General features: G+C 39.2%; 1 protein-coding gene across 1 annotated transcript in view; it reads left to right on the top strand.

Moving 5' to 3' along the window:
* Positions 1-6,905, top strand: part of LOC120341414 (organic cation transporter protein-like) — a 29,660-nt gene extending 22,755 nt beyond the window's left edge. Inside the window, exons 7-12 of the mRNA XM_078120009.1 lie at positions 575-712; positions 1,156-1,320; positions 1,652-1,866; positions 2,763-2,871; positions 4,131-4,261; positions 4,833-6,905. Of these exons, the coding sequence (XP_077976135.1) occupies positions 575-712; positions 1,156-1,320; positions 1,652-1,866; positions 2,763-2,871; positions 4,131-4,261; positions 4,833-5,077 (1,003 nt within the window). The 3' untranslated portion in view covers positions 5,078-6,905. The remainder of the gene's footprint in view (positions 1-574; positions 713-1,155; positions 1,321-1,651; positions 1,867-2,762; positions 2,872-4,130; positions 4,262-4,832) is intronic.
* Positions 6,906-12,732: the final 5,827 nt, after the last annotated feature.

A 12,732-nucleotide genomic window follows, 5' to 3' on the forward strand; every position in this document is an offset into this window, starting at 1 on the left:
GTAATGGACCTTTCCCCGACCTTTGACCCCCGAAAAATTCTTCCTATACTTTACCATTGCAAAATTTTCGGGGCTCATTTTAAGTTTGGTTCCGCCAGTTGGCGACTGTAAAATGTGGTATTTGTTTCAAACCATTATTATGATACATCGCGTGTTTTTTAGAAGTACCGGTAAGAAATTTTAGACTAGTCTATCCCAGCTGTTTCTACACCAATTCCTTTTTACTGCGAGTAAATTAAAACTTCTAAAAAGACATAGTGATCGTTGAATTATCTGATTTAAATTTCCAAAACGCAACCGAAAACTAACGAATAGAGTTCAAAAACACGAAAACGAGGTGATGTTTACAACCACGCCTGAAAATCTGTCTGAGTGAGAAAAGTGTCTAAGCGGATGTGAAAAGGAGGCATTGTTACGTCACTTGTTGCATCTTGCTGATTGGCCAATGTCACCAAGTAAACAAGGAAGTTGATGCTCGGGGAAAGGTCCATAGGCTGCGCTTATTGCAATAAATCTACACGCTCGTGTTACTCTAATCGGCCACTTTAACAATCTTTCTTTGTATCACTTTCAGGTTTTTATTTGAGTCTCCTCGTTGGCTGATTTCTTCCAAGAAGTACATCGTTGCCGAGAGGATTGTAAGAAAGATCATGGACAGTGGGAAAAACTTGCACAGTGATGAAGCAAAGAAATTAGAAAGCATCGCCCACCAGTAAGTTGTATTTGGTTGTATTATGATGAGTTTTTATGACAAAATTGGGACCATAAATTTTAGATCAAATTCAGTGGAATCCTTGAGATCGCTCACCATTAAGTGATATTTGGTTGTATTATAATGGGTTTTTACAAAGTTGGGGACCATAAATTTTGGATTAAATTTAGTGGATCGACCAAGGCAAAACGCAAACAAAATGCATTGTGAAGTAAAGCGTTCGTTTGTAATAAGCACTACTCAGAAGACTCGATGTTGGGCCACCATTTTTAAAAAATTCGCAATGAATAGATTCATTTAAACCAGGGTTGTACAACAGGTGCACACTGGCCACAATCCGGCCCGCCAAGCCAGCTAGTGTGGCCCTCATCACTACTCAGTTTTCCCTACCAAGCATAAAACATTAAAATGACAAATCTTTTCTAAGTCCATTCAATTTTTAGACAAAGAATTTACCGCGGAATTGACGACGGTCAAGAAGCAGAGAGCCTGCACACCGAAAAGACAGATGAGAAAGAATTAAAGTCTTCAAAGAAAATGTATTCAGTTATCGATCTCCTGAGGTCTCCGAATATGAGAAAAAAGTCTTTCATCCTGTTTTATGAATGGTAAGAAAAGTTTTGGGATCGGAGTACCGAAGTACTACCGAAGTATGTGAACCAAGATGGCGGACACCTAAACATAGTATGTGCACCAGGTTAGGGTCAGGCGAAAATTATATTTCAATTTTCTTTATTTTAGTTCTCATACGAGTTTGGGGACTAGCCAAGTGACTCTCGTAGTATTTGTACCAGAAATCATGGCCTAACCCTGACCTGCCCGAACCTTCAGAGATGCGGTGACGAGCGTATTCCTAACGCTTAGCACGATGCGCCACACCGCCGAGCACGTTTTGAACTTCGTGGCCATGTATTTGAGCATCGTTTTCTTGTTTTTCAGGATGGTAACTTCAAGTGTGTACTACGGTCTAACACTAAATGCCGCCGATCTTGGAGGAGATCCGTTTATTAATTTATTCATATCAGGAATTGTAGAAGTACCTGCATCCTACATAGGCGTTGCATTGCTAGAGAAATGGGGACGAAGACCTACACTAGTGTTCTCACTAACATCGGGAGGAATTGCCTGTATCTGTATGATGTTCGTACCGAAAGGTGGGTGAGATTTGTAATACACCAGGTGCGGGCAAATTACGGCCCGCGGGCCGGATCCGGACCGTCGAAGTGTTTCATCCGGCCCACTTGTATCTGCTGAAATTACGACTATAGTTTTCATGGATATAAATTCCCATTGAAAATGATGTCATAATGACCCTGATTGTTTCATAGTGCTTCTCGTTATTGTATAAACGTTAGCCTAGCTTATGTAAATAAACTTATTTTATTTATAGTTTTGCATATTAAGTTTTGAGCCTCCGGCCCGGTAACCAAGTTTTATTTTATTATCTGTAACTGGCGCACTCAGGAATATAATGGCCCACCCCTGCGATACAGGGTATCATTGGTATTCAATAGTTGTGCCTCATTCAGTTACTTGTTTATACTAGCGCACCCATATCAGCGTTGTAGGTGTTGCTGCTTAAAGACCTCTCTGGGTCAATCGCGACTCTGGTCACAGAATTAACATAATCAGTATATTTTTTTGTTGTATCAATTTTTTATATAATCGTTTTTTTGTGATGACAAATAAACGATTGATTGATCTTCTGGTTAAAACAAAGGTCATTTTTTTTTAATTAAAATTCACTAAAACTAGATGTCACTGCCTTTATGTGAACTTTTTTGATCGCAACAAAAGTCGAGTTATGTCTAACATAGGCGTAGCCTTTTGGGGGCATGGATAACTTCTGTATAGAGTTATTTTAAGAAAATAATGTTGGTAGCTGCTTTTATCTTGACTTGTTCGGAGCAAAAGACACGAGTAACCGCCGTATTACGCCAAAATACCAAAAAAATGACCTTCTCACCAAAAATTTTGAGCTGGCTGCGATCTCGATGTCTAACTAAAATCTTGAGGAGTATTCCAATAACACTAGATGTCGCTTTTCCAGATCTCCTCTGGTTGAACATCTGTCTCTCCATGTTCGGGAAATTTAGCATCGCAGCGGCTTTTGGGACTGTTTATATCTACGCAGCAGAGATATACCCAACGCCAATAAGGTAAGCTTACTTATAGTATACACCACTGGTTCCCAAACTTTCGCGCCTCGTAGCTAGGGCTGGGCATTTTCGAATACCTTGTGATTTCAGAATCGAATCGAATAATTTTTTCGAATCGAATCGAATCTCGAATACTTGAAAATATATAATTGTAACCGACTTTATTATAGTATAATTGGTCCTCTCAACAAATGAATTACTGAAGACATAGAATAAATCACTCAGATAGATTACTGAGCGTTCACACAGAATAACAAACACGTTTTATCAATAACTCACTACAGAAAATAGTCATATGTTAGAATTTCGTTGAAAAAATATGACTCCGATGAAAAAAAAAATGGGGAATTCACCTCGACCATTAACGGAAAGATAAAAACAAGATGGCGGCGATTCGAAATTTAGCTCTGAACCTATTCGAATAATTTACTCTTCGATTCGATTCGAATATTCGATTCGAAATGCGCAGCCCTACTCGTAGCCCCTTTCCGGAGACTTTAAGCCCTTCTACCACCTCTGTTTGTCATTCCAGTGGTATTTATAGTGCTATTTTGATTGGTAGATTCCAAATCCCATTACGTTCAAACAAGGAAGAAAGGGAGGATTTACATATTTATCCCGGGGGGAGGAAAGCCGATAAGACGGCATAATCATATGGCGTACCACGGCCTCTCGTCCGGTTACCGGTCCAGGTCGGTTATGGGATTAGTTAGGTATTTGTTTTCGGAAGCATGGACTTGATGGTGGAGGAAGCCGTAATCGACCAGCGGTTAAACACCCTACGGCGGCGAGGTGTCCAGCAATCCTCTCTCACATGATCATCCCCGCATGGGATTCGAACTTGCGAACCCACAAAGGGTAATCAGAGATGCCGTGGCGAGCGTATTCCTAACGCTTAGCACGATGCACCACAACGCCGAGCCAATTTATGCTCACCAAAGTGAAAACGCCCTTTGAAATAACCTCATCAAGCAGAAATTCCTAATTGCCGAGTTGACCTAGGCCAGCAGGTCCGGCTGGAGGTCGGAAACGTGGATTTTCAAGAGTCTTAAAGGGTCTAAAAAGCGTTTCAAGTTACGAAAATTGCCATGTGATGTATGATACAGAAAAAAAAGGGGGCTGGGGGCTCTCAAACATTTATAGACACGCCCCTGTTATGATCGCCTCCGTCCGCCGGTCATTTCAGCAAACGCAGTACTCAACTAGAGCCCTCTACCGCTACTTTTCCTATTTTTGAGCATTTATCTCTTGTTTTTCAGAAATCTGGGATTAGGTGTCTGCAGTAGCTGGGCTCGTATAGGAGGAATCCTTTCCCCATTCATTGCAATGTTAGATGAATATGCCAAGCCACTACCTTACGTCGTATTCGGACTAATGTCCATATTTGGAGGTAAGAGACGAATTTTTTATCACGGGTGTAAAAAATGGAATATGATATCGTGTGTTGAGATCTACATATTTTCCTTGAGGGTGAAAAAAGGCGACACGACGTCTTACTTACATGGCCTGCTGCGAATGTCCGGTTCTCAGTTTGTGTCTGATATGGGATTAGTTAGTTTCGATTTAGAATCATGAGCGTGTTGTTGGAGAAAGCCGTAACCGACATGCGGTTACGTGAACCACCCTACAGCGAGGAGTCCAACAATCCTCTCGCACATGATTATCCCCGCATTCGAATCTGCAAACCCACGCAGGGTAATCAGAGATGCGGATGCGAGCGTATTCCTAATGCTTGGCACAATGCGTCACGCCGCCGGTTCCTTCCAAACAAAAGTAGCCTTTCACATATCCCTTACATCAGTGGGCTGCTATAAGTCATTTTGGAAGCAGAAGTAACCTTACACGTTGTTTATAAAAGGGTTATAGAGTTAATTATATCTGGGTTTTGTTTGTTTTTCGTCCTTAATCAGGATTTTATCCGCATACGGGGTTAAAATAATCTGAATTATTCTTAATTACAGGCTTTCTCGCTTTGCTATTACCGGAAGTTATTGGAATCAAGCTACCTGAGACGCTGGAGGAAGGCGAGGCATTTGGAAAAGATCAAGTGTCACCACTGGCACGACTATGCTGCCGCAAACGCGTGTTACGTCACGATGAAAATGGTATCGAGAAATTGGACTACGCAAAAATTGCCTACAGCAGCACCACTGACCCATCAACAACAGAACTGAAGTTGAAGGATGATGACGTAATGGAAATTTGAACTTTGAGGTCATGGGTTATAGGTTATTCAATTCACAGAATCTGAATTTTTAATGATCGCTAAGTACCGGCGTCCGTGTACAGTGAAAAAACTTAAAAAAACATTCAAGTACATGCTTCAGATTATTTTAGTAGAAGCTGAACAAAACAAAACTGTACAGCCAGGCCATGATGCGTGGCCTTTAATAAATGGCGATTCAATGAAGGTTTCCCCAACTATCGAGTCCAAAAAAACTATTTCTATACTTTACAATTACAAAATTTCCGATGCTTATTTTGAGACTGTTTTTGCGAGTAGACGCTCCCAACCTGGTTTGCATTTTTCAAACCATTATTACAATTCAAAATATTCAATCAATTCTCATAAGAACGTACCGGTTGAAAATTTTAGCATAGTCTATCGTAGATTCATGACCATTATTCGATTACTGAACTAAAGTATTCAGAAAACTAAATGATCATTGAGTTATTTGATTTATACCCAAATTTTACAAATACAACCAAAAACTGACAATGGCTTGCAAAACCGCGAAAACGAGCTAATGCTCATCACCGTACCTGCTAATCTATCCGAGTGGCCGACAAAATTTTAAATGTTACGTCACCATCTTGTTGACTGGCCAATGTTACGTCACCATCTTGTTGACTGACCAATGTTACGTAACCAAACAAAGGAATCGAAGCTCTGGGAAACATCCATTTATCTAAACATTTCGCTGCCATACCAATCAATATACTTCTTTATCGATATACTATATTCACTGTGGTGCTCCCCATTCGTCAACAAAATTTTTAATAGTTTATTCTAAGACCTTCTGACCATTTGTACTGTGCTATTCATTGCTATAAATCTCAGTAGGCCTACCTCAGGAGCCTTTGGTACTCGTGACTTATCTAAGAGAACAATTTTCTTCACTTCTGAGTCAGCGCGTACAACTTTGCTTTACGAATTTTTTTTTTATACATATATATGTAACATCAAGTCGCTCTCGCATTATATGCAGTGGTGGGAAGCAAATTTTTTGTCAGCCGGTTCTATCACAAAAGTCATATTTTTCAGCCGTTTCTGTTACAAAAAGTCATTGACAGTAACCAGTAATGCTAACCGGTTCGCTGATCTCATAAAATTCCGTGAGACGATTCTATAGAACCGGCGAGAACCGACTGAATCTCACTACTGATTAAATGCAAGAAACTCATTTGCTTAGATGCTCACTGTGGTAGTACAGCACATGTATATTAGAGTCTAGTATACATGTGCTGTACTGTCGTAGTGCTGGGTAATTCTGCACTATAAATATTCAATCTTAGTACATCTTTTCACTTCGCCCCGAGGGAGCTTCTGAGTGAGCGCGCCTGACTTTGATCGGTGCAAATTTTTTATGTAAATATCAGTACAAAGTACTATATATATTAGCATTGCATGCTCAAAACATTCGAGATTTACATAAATACTGTGAGATTCTTGAATTACCCAGAGTAGTAGTCTTTACTTTACTGTTTCTACAACTTCCTTGCACATTATGTTCCCTCAACATTTCGGGTGGGTTGTTTCAAAATTTAGGGTGTGGTAGATATTTTGCTATCATTAATCATCTGCACCAGTATACAATCCACTTTTGAAATATGTATGCGGTGAGGAGTGGGTGCTTGGGGGAATCCACAAACGAAAAAAACATGGAAGGATAAACAGATGGTGTCGCAGAAACCTCATTGATAGCATACTGTATACTACCTGCATTTTTTATTTGATTTTCTAATTTTTCTCTAAATTTGTGTGAGTTTTTAAGTTCTGTTTAATCGAAATAAACACTGTTTAGTTGCAAAAAGTGTTTTGGTCTGTCTTGTGTGAATTTCGTGTGTTTTGAAAAACTAGATTTGAGAAGTTTTAAAGAATTTAGAAGTTTTAATTTTACGTCATATCCAAGAGAGAAAACATTTCAGCCACTCGGTTGATTATAAGCTTATGTTTTTTACTGTTAGTGACCAGTGGTTTTAACAAGTAACGGTAAATAAGGAAGGCTCTGCTAGTCAGTTAGCACTATCGGTACCTACCGAAACCAGAATAAATGTTCAAGCGTCGATCACTGTCTCTCGTAAAACGGACGAAATACATGGATCAAAATTATGACGTACAACAACATTAATGACGACGATATCAGATAATCCCGATCCCGGGTTTATTTTGAAGAGAATTCCGGGATTTATCTCTTCCAGGTCGGAGATCACGCGCCGGAAACAATGCCATCCGCCGAAAACTTGACCAAGTTCCGAAATGTTTAAACGTCCATAAAACTCATAACACATGTCGCACAGACTAGAGGTAAGATCGGGCTAAAAAATTCCAGCCCGACCCGACTCCGGCCCGTGGGTAATAAACCCGACCCGACCCGAGCCCGACTGATTAACTGGATTAGCAGACCCGAAATTTCATATTTTATTCAGGAGTTTTTCGAATTGTCATTGCAAGAGGTTAGTACAGTATAGGGGAATGCTGGGACATATTTCTTCTTTTGTGAGCTCTATAATCTGCACATTCATTTGACAATGCGGGGCAAATGGATGGAGGGTAGCTAAAGGTTTTATTGGGCAAACTAAGAAATTCCCTAGCGACACACATATTATCATCAAGAGACATTCAAAAACGTGTCAAATGCACTCCACTTGTGCGGCACATTAAATTAAACGAGGTATGCCGTTAAAAAGCAATGAATAAGCATCAACATCCAAAGAACTACGAAACTTTAAATTTCGAAATTTAATATTTATGAAATCGGAACCACTCTGAAAAATAGTTTCTAATAAACATATATTTACTTATAAAAAATCCAGCGATATATAAGCCCGACCCGAACGTAATGATTAACAATATAGAGGCCCGACCCGACCCGAACTCCAGATCTTAGCTCTAGCACAGACCCCTTGAACACATTAACTCTACTACGAGAATCCCCCTTCAGATAGAAACCGAGAGTTCCGGACTGCCTAAAGTTACTAAATATAAACCTGTTGTAAAATCGATGTCAGCGGTAATGCAGCAGCAGAAATATATATTGTATTTTTGCTTTGAAAGTAACAAAGCATGTTTTTTTTCCGTTAACCCTTTCCATGCGATTTTTATTAAATAATCGTATTTGCTACGCCGATTTTATGCATTTGTACCCCTATTCAACTACTATAAAATCGGCTAAATTTAACCCTTTCCGTGCGGTGGGCACGTATACGTACCACGACAAAAGTCGCTAGATTGCGGCGGGTACGTTGATGTACTCCACAGTTTTATTTAGCAATCGGTCGCAAACTGTTGGTCTAGTTTTTCCGCGTTTTAGTTTATTGATAAGTATTAGTTTTAGTTTATTGATAAGAAGTCTTCTTCGAGATTAACATAAGCGACGGTAAATCTCGCTTTCGTTTACGACGGGAATTTTATTTGCGGAGGAACGAGGGAGTGTTTTTTTTCCCTTAACCCTTTCCATGCGATTTTTATTAAATAATCGTATTTGCTACGCCGATTTTATGCATTTGTACCCCCACAACTATTCGATCGACTAACGAAAAACTAATGATTCTCTGCTGCCCATTGACGGCTCGTTGGAAAGCTTATATAAATAGCTTCCAATTGGCGATTAAAAAAAAAAGTTTTTTCAAAAGTGGTGGTCTGAGTCACAAACCGGATAGAAAAAAGGCATTTTTTTTCTTGGGAGTTGAAACTTCAAACCGTGATAAAAAATAGAAATATTTGCTAAATCCTTTACTGTTACCGCTTCGTGGTTGGCAAACAATAGCATACTATTGCTGTAGCAATTTCGTGATCTAACTCAAAACACTTTGGTAGATGGAAGGGATAATATGTCTTCTATTACCACCCAAAAACACCGAAATTTGCATAAATTTCAAAAACACTCCCTCGTTCCTCCGCAAATAAAATTCCCGTCGTAAACGAAAGCGAGATTTACCGTCGCTTATGTTAATCTCGAAGAAGACTTCTTATCAATAAACTAAAACGCGGAAAAACTAGACCAACAGTTTGCGACCGATTGCTAAATAAAACTGTGGAGTACATCAACGTACCCGCCGCAATCTAGCGACTTTTGTCGTGGTACGTATACGTGCCCACCGCACGGAAAGGGTTAAATTTAGCCGATTTTGACACGCGAGCAGAAAAAGGTTGCCCACCCCTGCCCTAGGGCTAGGCTATGCCATTTGTGAGGCGGCCCTTCTTTAAAAATGACGTCACAATAATTCATAAGGCGTCATAATACATATTTCACGGTTACGTTTAAAATGTGATATGACATCATGAATAACATTTCAAATTGCGTAAAAAACAATATTTTTATTGGAGGTAAGATACGTACGCTAATCACCTAAGTAAATTTGATATTAAATTGAATATAAAAACAAACTCAAACTGTATTAAAACTTCATGGCACCAGAAATACGACGTCATATTACCCGTTTGTAGTCGCGAAAAGTGGTAAGACATCGCTCACGAATAAAACATCCCTGATATTTGAAATAATCGGATCTACAATAAAAAAATAGATCAGAAATAATATTATATATAACAAGAGAGCTACGCCCAAATATATGGACACGTCTGTTCGCAGTAAAGTACGGTTTACCGTGCCGTCAGATCACCGTCTACAAATATATTCACACCAAGCGAAGCAGTACAGTAGGACACAAAATGGCGTCCGATGCCCGCAGAACGTTCGGTGACGTCATAGCAAACAAAAACAAATCTGACAGAGCTAACAGAAATATTTGAAATAAATAAAAGTAATAGCCTTCTGGAGAAAAATTTCATCTTTAACCACTAAAAATTTCAAAGCAATTGGTCCAGTATTCGAAGAGAAAAGCGATTTTTTAAAAATGGAGACGGAGACAAATAACAATAACAACAAAATTTTGAAACGATCGTTATGTCCACTTCGTGTCCAATAAAGTTAAAAAACGTATAAATACGTGCCCACCCACCAAAAACGATCGTTATGTCTACTAAACGTGTCCAATAATTATTAGGTTCGTTGTTGCGAAGATAAATTAGCATATGTATACTATATATCGATATTGTCGTGGCTTCATCGAAATATAAAGGCATGTTAAAAACTGTTCGATTAGTTATAGGGTTAAAAGGGGTAGGGTTTTTCAAATTTAGAAAAAGTCATTTCTTCTATCGTATTTAATTTTTTACCCATTCAAACGATAAATATTTGGGACAAGAATTATAAACCTGAATAAAAAATGAACGAATATCATTTTAGGAAATTTCAAAACCCATTATGGAACAAGCATTCACAGTCTAAATACGATTTGAAAATGATCATTTTAGCCTGCATAATTGTAAACCCAACATTGACAATCAGACATTTCTCTCGCCCAGACAGATATCCAAGCATCGTTGTGCGCATTGCTTCGTTTTAGTGGTTTTTGTCAGTTTTAGTCAGTTATCAGTCAGTAGCCTACCTGCAAGAGGCCAGATAGTTTCAATACAAATTAAACATGTAAACCAGCATCAACTCTTTCAAAATAAGGATCAAAAGTTTTGCAATAGCAAAGTATAGGGAGAATTTTTCCGTGGTCGAGGATCGAGAAAATGAGTATAAATTTATTTCGATACGTCCACGTTTTCTGGGGTCAAGGGTTGAGAGTCAATGACATTGCCGCGCTTCCTGTCCTGGTTGTTGACGTGAACCAATCAATTGCTCAAGATACATAGACTTATTCCAGTAGACATATAGGGTGGTCGTTCATGAATCTGAAAACAAATAAGAGAACTACGCCCAAATATATGGACACGTCTGTTCGCAGTACAGTACGGTTTACCGTACCGTCAGATCACAGCCTACGAATATATTCACACCAAGCGAAGCAGTACAGACACAGAACGTTTAATGACGTCATAGCAAACAAAAACAAATCTCACAGAGCTAACAGGTATATTTAAAATGAATAAAAGTAATAGCCTTCTGGGGAAAAATTTTATCTTCAACCACTGAAAATTTCAAAGCAATTGGTCCAGTATTCGAAGAGAAAAGCGGTTATTTAATATTTCCACTAGGTGTGTTATTCTGTGTCAAATAACAACATAATATTGAAACGATCGTCATGTCCACTACGTGTCCAATAACTGTCTAACTAACCCCATAGTTCATACCGGATATGGACTGGTAACCAGACGAGAGGCCATGTTTCGCAATATAATCAAAGCCATCCTATCAAATTCCTCCTCTCCCGAGATAAATATGTAAATGTCATCCTATCCATAACTATCAAGCCACTTCTGCTCTTAACAAGGCTGTGAACAAGCAGAAATTGATTTTAACACATATACTCATGGGTGTAGCCAAAGGGGCTACGCTCTTTCATATACTGTTTTAATAGAAAGCTGCTATTTTGTAAGAATAGGAATCTTATTGGTCCAACATTGCCTACCACAGGCTAAATAGCGCCATGGCAAAATTTTAGAATGTGCCCCATCGATCATTGTATGACAACCGTTAAGATTAGTTATTGAATTGAGTTACTTAATAGTTTTATTTCCAAATAATCAATAAAGCATTTTACAATCAACACTAATTGGCCTTTCATCCAAACGGCACCCCACTTTTTGCCCCCGTCCAAATAGCGCCTGTTCGGCGAGTCAAGGCTGCCATACCCTAGGCACGCCACTGATGCACAATATGCGTAACCTGCTATTTAAAATAGTTGAGTTTCTAAGAGTCTTGTTTTGATGAGACATTGGCGATAGAGCCAGGTTTGAGGGTCGAAACCCCCTTTTTTGAAATGTGAAAAAAAGCATTTTTTGGTATAATACATTTTCGAAACCCCCCTATTTGAAAATAGCGATAGAGTCGGGGTCAAGTGTCAGAACCTCCCTTCTGAAATGTAAAAAAAAAAATTTTTCTGTACCATACATAGTCATTTTTCGTAGCTTAACGTTCATAACCTGCAAAAAATCTTGATAACCCATGGACCCGCTTGTAGGGCTGGGCATTTTCGAATACCTGATATTTTCAGAATCGAATCGAATAATTTTTTCGAATCGAATCTCGAATACTTAGGAGATTGTATGTAACTTTCTTATTGTATTGGGTCCTCCAGATACATAAATTACTGGAAACATAAAATACATCACTCAGACAGATTGCTGAGCGTTCACAAACAATAAAAACACGATTTCATCAATACCTTGCTTCAGAAAAGAGTCATATGTCAGAATTGTGTTGATAAAATATGGCTAAAACTTGAGAAATTTACCTCGACCATTGGAGGAAGGAAAAAACAAGATGGCGGCGATTCGAAATTTTGCTCTGAACCGATTCGAATAATTTACTATTCGATTCAAATAGGATAGGATTTACATATTTATCCCGGGGGAGAGGAAAGCCGATAAGACGGCTTATCCATATGGCGAACCACAGCCTCTCGTCCGGTTACCATTCCAAGTCCGGTATGGGATTGGTTATATAGTTTGTTTTCGGAAGCATGGACTTGGTGGTGGAGGAAGCCGTAATCGACCAGCGGTTACGTGAACCACCCAACAACGGCGAGGAGTCCAGCAATCCTCTCGCACATAACCATCCCTGCGTGGGATTCGAACCTGCGAACCCACGCAGAGTAATTAGAGGTGCGGTGGCGAGCGTTTTCCTA

This window comes from Styela clava, chromosome 14 (genome assembly GCF_964204865.1).
Source record: "Styela clava chromosome 14, kaStyClav1.hap1.2, whole genome shotgun sequence".
NCBI lineage: Eukaryota > Metazoa > Chordata > Ascidiacea > Stolidobranchia > Styelidae > Styela > Styela clava.